At 32.4% G+C, this 12,690-nt stretch overlaps 1 protein-coding gene across 1 annotated transcript; it reads right to left on the reverse strand.

The window, feature by feature from the left end:
* Positions 1-6,629: 6,629 nt before the first annotated feature.
* On the reverse strand, positions 6,630-7,953 carry LOC127715029 (complement C1q-like protein 3). Its single transcript, XM_052221045.1, has 3 exons — positions 7,875-7,953; positions 7,720-7,779; positions 6,630-7,043 (listed from the first exon to the last, which is right to left on the reverse strand). Exons 1-3 carry the CDS (start codon positions 7,951-7,953, stop codon positions 6,649-6,651), a joined length of 534 nt encoding a protein of 177 aa, XP_052077005.1. The 3' UTR covers positions 6,630-6,648.
* Positions 7,954-12,690: the final 4,737 nt, after the last annotated feature.

Genomic DNA, 12,690 nt, shown 5'->3' on the forward strand with positions numbered 1-12,690 from the left:
AAAAACATGTACAAAAATCGAGTCGACCAACTCATAAAGTTGTAAAAAATAGTGTATATCTTTTAACGGATAACCTTCTTTGTAGAAACAAGAATGTGTCATAGTACACGGATGCCCCACTAGCACTATCATTTTCTATGTTCAGTGGACCGTGAAAATGGGGCCAAAACTCTAATTTGGCATTCTAATTAGAAAGATCATATCATAGGGAACATGTGTGCTAAGTTTTAAATTGATTGGATTTCAACTTCATCAAACACTACCTTGACCAAACAATTTAACCTGAAGCGGGATAATCGTATATATTCTGATATGCTGATGAAAACAAATTCTGAAAGAACCAAAACTGATCCTTAGTATATGTCTGATATTAATTGTAATCCTTCGAAATTTAGTCTTTCGTATTGAATATATCTTTCCATGCTTGTTTTTAAATTTGAAAACGGCATGAAATGATGGAATATAGATAATTTCTTTAGTAAAAATGTATATATTTAAATTTTACACTTTACATTTATTATTTTAAAAAGTGCCTGTAACACAAAGACCTTGAGATACATTCTATCGTTTTATTGTTAAAGGATTTAACTTATAATTATTGCAGTAAAGGAATTAAAAGATTTAAAGCAAAGTCCGGACACAGCAGCAAAGGCTGGCAGGTCATTTAGCTGCACTGAGAAGACAGATATTGAGGTAACTCTTGAGAAAGTTTTTAAAATATCTGCAATTTGTAGGAATTAAAACTGCAGTAAGCCTTTTAAAGGCAACTATTCCGTATGGGTGTTTCTGATTTTTGAAGGATGTTTGATTGCCTATAATTACTTACATCCACTTCATTTGAACAGAACTTTGGTGAATTATAGAACTTGTCTGATTGGCAATCATATCACATCTCTTTATTTTGGTAGCATTTATAAAAGAAAAGAATATAATCCGATACACTTTAACACTTTGTTTTATCAGCTCAGCTAGGGTAAAACATACAAACTGAGTAATAATATCAACAATGAATAGCATGATAGTTTAATATTGGAATAAAAGTCAAACATATATATCACTGTAATCAATATTATCAATCCTTTTTGTTTCATCAGCAAACCACTGAAGTTTTTCTTTGCTCAACATATACATATACATATAGGGTAAAGGAATTAAGTCTCTTCTACAATCCGAGACAGAACTCTGTGATCATGTTTTTTTTTATTATTATGCCCCAGCCGTAGCGAAGGGGGCATTAAGTGTTACCCATGTCTGTCTGTCCCGTCTGTCCGTCCTGAACATCCAAAAAATTGGTTTCTGTTCTCCAACTTTAGTTTGCCTCAACCAAATATTATAAAACTTATACACAATGCATATTACCACAAAACACAGATCAAGGTCGAAAATTGAGTGTCGTCACTTTATTCTTTCATAAGTTATGCCCCTTTATTAAAACTTATACAAAATGCATATAATCACAAAACTGTCTTAAATATGTGAATCCTGTATCTGTATGTGGACTCATGCATATGTACAAGCGGGGGCCAAATTAGACACATTCTCTTTTAATTCACTTTCATTTATAAATGACAAACCTCAATCATTGAACTTGATAGCACCTTAAAATATGTAACGATAGCTTCTACTGGTTTCAAGCAAAATCACTAGTGACATTTTTAGGTTTGCTGACTTTCATGAATCGTATACCTAAGAGGGAATAGACAACTCTAATCTTACAGTTTTGATTCTTAGTGTTGAATCGAAAAAAATACTGGTTAAACAGATAGTAATCTTGGATTTGCAATAAACGATTATGATACCACCTATACAATGAACATTAATGGCAGCAGTGCAAACATATTCACAAGCTTTGTCGACAGCGAGACAGCATTTCATTTCTTTTAAAGATACAACCCTAGCACTTTTGATACTAAAACTGGAACGGGTGCAAATCTGGACAATCATATCCTAGCACCATTAAAGCAAAACGATCAATATAAACCAACTCATAATAACAACAACAACAAAAAACACCCAAAAGGTGAAGGATGCTGATAGTGGTACTTTGAATATTCAGAGAAATATGATACCGATTTTAGAGAAGGAGATTAATCAATTAAAAAATCTCATAGATACATACAACCAATTTGGATCCCAGGGCCGACTAGATTATTAAACTTATACCAATTGCCAAAAGGACAGCAGCGTCTCGCAACAAATACACAATCGATCATAACAAACATGCGACAGGAAGAGCAATTTTGGTATAAAATGCTGTCATAGGGAGTAATGGTGAAAACAGAATAAAAATGTTGGAGAAACAACCTATGCAATGCATGTGTATTATTACAACAATGACCACTCAAGTTGCTCTCCAGCTTACAAGACATCGCATGCATGCTATACCTATACACTTTAGCATACCACTTCATAACAACATTACTTACCAACAGCAACAAATATTGTCTAACATGGTTCATGGTTTATCAATCTGATTAAAATACAGATTTTGTGTCCACGTTTTGCTTATAAGAAAGCACAATGGTGCGACCTGTAATTCAAACAAAAAGACAATTCCCTTCGCATACTCAATGTTCTCATGATCCACCCTTGATTTAAAATCCAATAGTATCGCACATGTAATCTCATTGGAAAGTGCCTAGACATGTTACATATTTTCCAACACAACAAACAAATATGTCACAATCAGCCCTGTTAACAACGATAACCGTCAAATCCCAACAATGCACAATATTTAAATAGACAATACATAAGTCAGGCTGTCGTTGCCGTTTGTTGCTGTATATCATATTTGTTTTTCGTTCATTGTTTTGTACATAAATCAGGAAGTTAGTTTTCTCGTTTGAATTGTTTTACATTTGTCATTTCGGGGCCTTTTATGGCTGACTATGCGGTATGGGTTTTTCTCATGGTTGAAGGCTGTACGGTGGCCTATAGTTGTTAACTTTTATGTCATTTCGTCTCTGGTGGAGAGTTGTCTCATTTGCAAATCATACTACAATCAAACTGCTTGTTATACGCAAAGACCAATTTCTACTTCAAAACACTCCAAACCTGTTATTTTTTCTTAAATTATATGATTTTTTTATTCTAGACATCGTTGATTTCTGTATTGTATTAATTTATTTTTTTATTTTGCCAATGTTATTCTTTATATTTAAAAAAAAAACACGATGATTTTATGTGTTGCAGGTGAATAGTAACCTCATAAAGTGTCAGTACAAGAGCAAGACCCGTTTGTTGTCCAGTAAATTCAATTGAAATTTGCTATTATTACTGAAAATACGGATATTGTTTAGTTGAAATATACCGTTATACAATTTTTGATATCATTAAATAGATTAAGGAATTATATATCTCCCTCATGCAAAGCTCTGAATCTTTGTTAGAATTTGGCTATGCTCGAGGTTTCTTTTTGGTTTCAACAGCTCTTCAACGTTTGTAATAGGTTTTGGATTTTCAAATATGCTGACCTCAAGCATCACTGAGGAGACATTTATTGTCGCAATGCGCATCTGATGGAGTGAAATTGGTACCGTTAATGTTATTACTGCCTCTGCTGGCGGACTAGTAGTCTCCGATGGTATAGTTAGCTCAGTAGCCAGTACTTCACAATGGCAAACCCGATGATTTGAGAGCAATAGAAAATCGACAGTAAAACAATGCCGTAGACGATACTGATCAAATGTTATTTCTAAACAACAATCGTACATTTTAAAGAAAGTATTTGTTAAAATGTGTTATAAGAAATATACATGCAAGTACACGATGTTTTATTTTCATTATTAATCAAGATATTTGCATTAGAAGCTTCTGAAACTGAAATTTAAATTTTTTTTTATCTTTGCTGCATATAAATATAATGATAAACTTTTACAATTTTATGAGTTGGTCGGCTCGATTTTTGTACATGTTTTTGCGGTCTCCTCGATGTGTTCGCATTCAAAGTTTACATCGGGATCAGGTTCTTTTGAATTTACTTAGTAACTTAATTTCAAAAGTATTAATCTTTGTTGCATATCAAACGACTCTTTTGGTATTTTTTCTGAACTTCTCTGATCTGGCTGTTTACATATACGGCATGTTCAAGAGAGGTATACAGACAGTGGAAATAGAAAAATAAGTTGAAGTTGGTACTCCAGAAATTCATTCGCATAGCAACATTTCAAACCAATTTTACGCAAAGCTCCAATAGCCTTCAACATTGAATTCAATAAAGTAGATTTAGGTACAATCATTCTTATTTCGGTACATACTTGAATATACTTTAATAGTGAATGATGACCAATTTGATTATTCCGGCATTATTTATAATTCTGAAAATGCAACTTTCAACCAGTTTAGCAAACTGTCCAGTTAGGAGATAGAGACATTGCTCTTGTTGTCCATGTTATTGCTTATAAGTATTTTTTTTTATCAAAAACATACCTTTTCCAACACGTAGAAAAAAGGGGGGAGCAATTCTCAATTATATTTTATATTTGGACTACTATATTTATATTCAATGAATAAACATTTACTAAATTTTATCATCGGTACAAGGACATCATTCGTAAATATAAATCATCATGCAGACATGTTATACGTTCAGGTATTTCACATCCAATCTTTTATGGTAATATTCTATACAAAGCACAAAAATGTCGACATTCACCTAAAAAGCTAACCAAACCTTTAAACAGACTTATAAAGAAGGGATATAGTTACGATACTGTTGTCAGGTCATTAAAGATGGCTTATTTTGGTATTAATATTGATTCACTCATAGGGTCTTTGCATCGGAAATAAACACATTTATTCTAAAACCAGTTGTTGGCATGATACGGGTTATGTTCTTCCCATATATTTTATGATGGTATGATACTAAACCCCTAACGGGAGGGATTGTGCTTGATTTTCATATGATGAAGACATAATCTTTCAATCAGTTTAATTCAGGCCTAGAGCTGGCATGTCAGTAACTGCTAGTAGTCCTTTGTTAATTTATGTATCAGTGTCATTTTGCTTAGTTTCTTTTGTTACCTATTCTGACATCGGACTCTGACTTCTTTTAAACTGAGTTTTATTGTGCGTATTGCTGTGTGTTTGTTTATTCTACATTGGCTAGAGGTATAAGGGAGGGTTGAGATTTCACAAAACATGTTTAACCCCGCCGCATTTTTGCGTCTGTCCAAAGTCAGGAGCCTCTGACCTTTGTTAGTCTTGTATGTGTTTTAATTTTAGTTCATTTATATGTTTATAAGTTTAGTATGACGTCCATGTTCATTGAACTAGTACACATTTTTGTTTAGGGGCCAGCTGAAGCCCGCCTCCGGGTGCGTGATTTTCTTGCTGTGTTAAGGACCCATTGGTGGCCTTGGGCTGTTTTCTGCTCTTTGGTCGGTTTGTTGTCTCTTTGACACAGTCGCCATTTCCATTCCCATTTTTATCAACCTCTGATAAAATTAAGACATATGGGTTATAACATTGTTATTTGAGTGGAGAGTAACAAATAAGAACTAGAAATAATGGAAAGAGTCCCGTATTGGTTACTACTATCATCCATATGCAGTTTTCTTTGTATATATCGCATATGTTACTACCAGTCCAATTTGAGCTTGAATTCAGTGAAATAGTGTTTTGGATAAATGACTTATATAAAAATAAGAAGATGTGGTATGATTGCCAATGAGACAACTCTCCACAAGAGACCAAATGACACAGAAAACTAACAACTATATGTCAACGTACGTATTGAAACAAAATAGTTCCTACGCATAGCTGTAACTTTGTCAATTAGTAAAATATTTGGGTAATTTTTGTATGAATTGAAAGATTAAGGACTTGGGATCACTGTAGAACCCTTGTTGAAAGTTTCTTATCAATAAAAAAAAAGGTATATGAAATTAACATAGGAGGGCATATTTGCCCTGTTGTTCAGAGGTACCTGTTTTTGTACTACCAAACTTCCGGGAACCAATGCGCTATAATATGCAATTAAAGGTATGTTGAAATTTTTTGCACACGCCAGTATAAGGTAAAGTTTTGACATGAACTGATTGTCACTTTATTTGAACTTAAGACAAAATAGATATAAATGCTTGAAATCGCAGAATTTAACCTAGAAAGCAATGGGTCTATGTATTAGTGCTTTTATGCCAAAAAGGACGACCGTACTTTATCGAAGTGTTTCGGATTATTTAGGTATAACATGCCGTCGAAATTTCCTCAGGTTTTATTAAAACAGTTTACCAAATGTTGTTTAGTTTCAATTTAATAAATACCGAGAATACGGTGATGGACAGTACTGCTTGCAGAAGCATATCGATTGTAGTATTTCGGCAATCATATGGCATAATCATATATGCACATTTATACAGTCATGCATATGTGAGCTATTATGCGTTAAACTATGACAAAACACACAGAAACCGAGGTTGATTTCACAGGTAAAACGCTGGATAACTTTATTTCAAATTAGTTAATAGTTTAATGAAGATACTCTCTTAACTTGTTTAGAATACAGAAGGAACCATTATATATTAAAATATATACAACAAACAAGACAGCTGAACAATTATTCAGGATGAGCAACGTAGTAGTAAATACAGACAGTTAAAAAACATTATGTAAACAAAATGAACATGAAATAGAACTTTATAATATTTTTTATTGAATAAAATGACCGGAAAACATTGCATAGTTGTCTCCATGAAGTGAACCATAGCTACGGGGATTGCGGAGATACATTATGTCTCCTTTCTTCACTTGTAATATGGCCTGAAGTGAACCTGCTGTACCATCTGCCTTTGCTGAATGCCCTTTTACTATGAACGCGTTATTTTTCATTAGATTTAACTCAAGCCAATTGTCACCATTCGAGATGAAATTTGCAGCAAATTCGTACAGTCCTGATTTACCAACTGTAAAGACTCCAGAGTTTGAATCATATCCATTTCCAATATTTTTCACTATACGATCAAGTTTGAAAACAGCATTCGTACCAAGTGAAACGGTTTTAGTCAAGGTTGCAAAGAAAGCTGGTTGCAAACTAGGCTGAATGACTGTAAAGGGATCAGGAGTTAATGTTATAATATATGTATACAGACGCAAATTTCTATATTCTACCATTTATTAATATTACATTTGTTTATAAAGGCAGATTTTGTAGACCGCTATTAATAATTAATGCAGCTAATTCAAACTTTTTTCCGAACGCTATTTCCTTTTTAATGTATTTCTTTTATAACTATGCTCTATAAATTGTTCATTAATGATAATAATAAAAATAAGCAGGAAAATATCTCTGCATAAATATGAGCTCTGAGACCAAAGATCTATATCATTGCATATATATGTATCGTTGAATCTCTACAATATAAACCGTTTTTAAAACTAGTTTCACTGACATTAAGTGCATTTTATCCTTTACATAGACGCTGATGTCGTGTAAAACAATTATTAATCAATCAATCAATCAATCAATCAATCAATCAATCAATCATCAACCAATTAATCATTTACAAAGAAGAAGAATAAATGACAATAAAATGAACACTAATAAGCACCCGTTCTCTCACAATGATCATGCATGAGCAGTACTGAGATGCTTTCACCGTTGTCGAAAAACTTTAAATTCAGTTAAACTGCGGCAAAGGAAAATCAACTCTCAACGGTAAAAAGTTTTACAATGACTATTTAACTTTCAGATTTTAATTCGGACGTTTGATTAAAACTAACCTGATTGCTGACACTTGACTTTTACCATCACATTTATTAAGTCTTCAAAAACGTCATTTCCTGCAAAATAGAGAAATCATATGAACATTTACTTTTCTCTTTTTACGTTGTATTATCACTTTTACGTATCCACTCTTTGAATTGACCGAACTTACCAATACTTGAAGGACAGGAACCCTGAACACCAAATGTCGCCAGAACATATACAAACAAGAAAACTACAATGGATGCCATTGTAATTCGTCTTTCTTCCTTTGTTGTTTACCTGCATTTTTATACAAGGATGACGTTTTACATGATACCAATAATCATGCTTCCATTATTTCTCAATCGCGTGACAACTGCAGATGTTACCTATGTTTTTACTTATATACAATATCATAGATCAAAAAGCTTTTTTAATGGGAGAAGAACTTACCTCTCCCTTTTCAAGATATAAGAGGGAGGGTGCTTATTATCTGATGGCACATCGAAAAGGTACCTGAATTATATGAGTCAAAACTCAACAACACACGTTGTTTATACAAACATCTCTTCTGTCTACTCTTTCATACAATTGAAACTTATTAAGACTTTACGTTTAGGTAAGAGGAAAATATCAGGGTTATATAACTGAAACTAGCTTTTAACTCACAGTTATGGCAATCTAATTAAAATATATAACTCGGATTTCGTTATACTACGTATGTATGTAGTATAACGAAATCCGAGTTCTATATTTTAATTAAATTGACCATAGTTCATCTTTATAACATATTCATACTTTATTTTGCTGAGTAACTGTTTTCAATTCACTTTTTATAGTACAATAAATATGGAATAAACTTAGCAATCTTAAATCTGTCACATTCTTACTTAGAAATGGTCGTTGAATGTGTATGTTGGGTTTTGCGCAAATGATTTATAGCTGATGTACAATGTGAATAGAATATTAACCAAAAAAATGGTCAAACCGGTGTTACACTACTGTCCCAGGTTAGGGGGAAGGTTGAGCGCTCAAACACATGTTTAACCCCGCCACATTCTATATATTGTCTGTCCCAAGTCTGGTTCCTGTAATTCAGTTGTTGTCATTAGTTGCTGTCTGTCATATTTGTCATAAATCAGGCCTTTGGTATTTTCTTTTAAATTGTTTTACATTATTTTATGTCGTGGTCTTTTACAGCTGCCTATACGGTATGGATCTTGCTCATAGTTGAAAGCTGTACGGTGGCATATTTAGTTGCTTAAAACATGGAAGTATATTGACAATATAGTATATCCATGCTTAAATCAACTTTATTTAAACTATGTTGGATAGTTGTCTCATTGTTTATCATGTATATACCATATCTTCTTATTTTATATTAGGGTCCGTTATCAACTTTCAAGGAGTTTTAACACCGTGTCGAAGGCCTCACGGTGTCTTTATGATGAATAGCAGCAAACACGCTGTTCATTTATTTTGTTATTTGTGAATTGTGTTCAGAGATTTTATGTTATGAATTATAACATTATATCCTTTCAAAAATTGTTCTATGAATTGAAAATAGCAAACCTATACCATTTGATAAGTCTAGGTATAAATCATATATTGTAGTACAAACTATCGGATTCGAAATGAGATATCCAAATCAAAAATATTTCAAGTGAAATGAGACCAAGCATGTCAACAGGTTAATCATACCCTGTCATGCATGTCTAAACTTTCAAATGATTCCATAATCCAGTGACAAGTGTTCCGAAATAAATGAATATCTAAACTTTTGTAATAAACGGCCGATTGGAAACATGTTTCTATGAAAATCAAAGCATGTAATCGAAATTCATTACAAAGATATATTAACATTAGTCTTTTCTGGTAAAAGGGAGATAACTCAATTTTTTAAATGTCAACCAGGTGTAGGATCAAATTCAATAAAAAAAAAAAGATTCTCCCATTGACTTCAATGCAAACCTATTTCTTGAATTAAATTGATAACTGGTTTGTTTTAAAAATCAGAGGCTTTCATATATCATTCATTAAAATACAAATAAAGTCCCGGCCATTTTTTGCAACGATCAAAATATAAGATCATATAGGGTCATTCGGCATTTTTGGGATATGCACATGACTTTGTTTACAGACAATGTATTTTTGCACTCAATTCCTACTATGACCCCAATTACTTGCAACCCTGAAGAAAAAAAATCATTCAGCATTCATTTCTATTTTTTTTATCCTTTATCCATCATATAAAATCATTCATTACAAAGATCACTACTATGAGTGTAGCACAGGACTTCAGTGTTATCCAGAAAGCTCCTTGATGACGTATATTCATCTGCTGAATTTACCTCCCCTATAAGTTTCTGTACGTTTTTCACAAAACTTTATAGCCGACACATGTCCTCCAACAACCTTCATCAAATCAGTGACGGTCGTAATGTTGTTGTCTTTTAGGAAATTCGATGATATGTCTTTGTTAGTCTCTGCTAAAAAACATTTCTAAACCTTTTTTAAAAAGGGCGATTTGGAATTTGTCATTGTAAAGACACTTTGTATTGTTGTAGATGTTATATTGACCCCTATGCTGGCTCATTAACATTTGTCCTATTTTCATATTTTGGATTGTGCTAATCTTTAGTGTCCGAGTCTTAAACATACGAACACCAATGACTTACTGTGTGGTTCTTTATTTCACATAAACTTTAATGGTTTGGAAGGACAATAAAAATAAAGCGTTAACTTACCATTGCATTTGTGGGCTTGTTATCATTAAAAAAAATAATGATACTAGCTTCCATGTTTGTAAATTTCCAGGATGTCTAGAAATATTCTTGTTTGTGTCTATTTGCGATTCATCTAATATATTCTTGTTTTAAGTTTGAACTGTATTTTTATAATTATGTGTTGTGTTTCGTATACATGTATATACTTTCACATTTCTTCATGGTCACGACGTAAAATGTCCTGAAATTTGTAGACATCTTTATGGTTTGTCACTTAAAAATATGTAATCTTCTTTGTTTTTTAGCATTTTGCATTAAATTTCTCCAGCAGCTCTCTGAACTATGAAATTGAAAACGTTTCCTCTTGTATATAATTGAATTAAATAACACACTGCAAATGTATTTGTCTCCATGTTAACATATACGCAGTTATTGATATTAGCCTAAGATGCAATAAATATCCATCAATATAATCAAAGTATAAACAAACACATTTATATATAACTTGAAAAGTTACGAGATTTTAAGACTTATTGGATCAGAAATAGATATGGTTCAAGTCCATATTTACTGTGTATAATCAAATGATTGGCACGGGTAAGGAAGTCAAACAGAGAAACTGATAATGCAGAATAAATCAAAAGTTTGTTTAACAAATCAACCAATGATATAAAAATTGTTTTAGCTATTAATCCTTCTCTGAAACTCACTTTTCTGTCCAAAATTGTTCTTGTTATTCGTAAACTTTATCTAAATATAGTTGACAGAAAAGGTTCAAATTCCAACGTTATTTTGTTATTCGTGGCCTCAAACGCAAATAAAGTATTTATGAACAAAAACTAAAACACATATCTACGGGAAACAGCTCGCTTAGACGAGTGCAGCAAAGTTTTATTTATTCTAACAAAAACAACTGTCCTCAAATCAATTTGCAAACACACTAAGCCGCTACAGCATACATGTCTTACAAACATATTTACAAAGGAAAATAAAGAAATAGAATTCGTTTATACCTATAAAACAAAATTAACATGATTTACTGCACTAAGACTGAGCTTCGAATGGTCAAAATATGAAAATGAATTCGATGTAAACTTTTAACGCGAATGACCAGTCCGTGCTGTTATATAAAGAAACTTTAACTCTTAACAATGTTAAGGTGACTTATTGTTATGCTAAAATAATTTAAATACTATTGTAAACATGAACACATGTTCCAAATATAACAACAAACCCATGTGCTATTGATAGTTACATTTAACATTTCATAAATACATTTAGTTTACGAAGTATATCCCGTAAATATCAGTCGAAATGAATATTACACAATTCACACCACAAGTTTATTCCAAAATATTCCAAGTTACTGGATCCAAAGTATAAACAGATGAGATGAGATTGACTACAAAGAAAATGCAATCATCATAAGATTTTGAACCAATTACATGTATTACAATATTCAAAACATCCACAAAATATTAACATAGGTGTGAAAAATATAGAAACCAGTCATTGTAACATCTAGGATTTAAACAAGTTATAATTAAAGTTCGTATTTTGAAAGTAAACAATGATCAGATCGGCAACATTTGTCATTGTCTAGAGTTCATAGTAACGCTATTGAAATAGTTAAATTTACCTTCATATTATCACAAAATTCATAGAAAATATATAGAAATCCACGTACCTTATTTGTTTGACTCTGATATTTCCATATTTCAAATTAAAGGGCTCAAAAATTTTCATGACCCATTCTCAGTTTTTCGGGGAATATTAATACAGGGGAAAGTAACAAAGCAGTACTATGGTAAGTTTCAATTTTGTTCAAATATTTAAACAGGAAATTAGCCTTTGAATACCAGCACCTTAATTGGGTTTTTAACTAGAACGCAATTATCAAAACAAAAATCAAAGGTCAATTATATGATAAATGTTCAACACATGTCTATCATATCAACACAGGTTTGGTGGCAGCGGTGAGAATTTCAGTCCGATTATACAACAAGACATAGTTTTGCAACTGGTCTCATCAACACAAAGCTTGAGGTTTTTACTTTTGACCACTCTAACTACATTGTTCTTGTCTTTGATAAGTTCAATCACTCGAGCCATTTTCTACGAATTTCTCGGCGCATTGTCCGCAATAAGAACGATATCACCTAGTTGGATGTTTCTTTCAGATTTTGTCCATTTTTGGCTGTTTTGCAGAAGAGGTAGTTATTCTTTTCTCCATCTATTCCAAAACAGATCAGCGAGATACTGAATCTGTTTTCATCTCCT

Source organism: Mytilus californianus, unplaced genomic scaffold (genome assembly GCF_021869535.1).
Source record: "Mytilus californianus isolate M0D057914Y unplaced genomic scaffold, xbMytCali1.0.p SCAF_9, whole genome shotgun sequence".
NCBI lineage: Eukaryota > Metazoa > Mollusca > Bivalvia > Mytilida > Mytilidae > Mytilus > Mytilus californianus.

What these genes read in the sequence shown, in the direction of transcription:
- LOC127715029 (XM_052221045.1), bottom strand. Translation starts at nt 7,953, where the DNA reads ATGGCATCCATTGTAGTTTTCTTGTTTGTATATGTTCTGGCGACATTT. An exon ending in TTCCTGTCCTTCAAGTATTG is followed by an intron (nt 7,780 to 7,874) that starts GTAAGTTCGGTC and finishes TCTATTTTGCAG; the next exon opens with GAAATGACGTTTTTGAAGAC. An exon ending in AGTCAAGTGTCAGCAATCAG is followed by an intron (nt 7,044 to 7,719) that starts GTTAGTTTTAAT and finishes ATCCCTTTACAG; the next exon opens with TCATTCAGCCTAGTTTGCAA.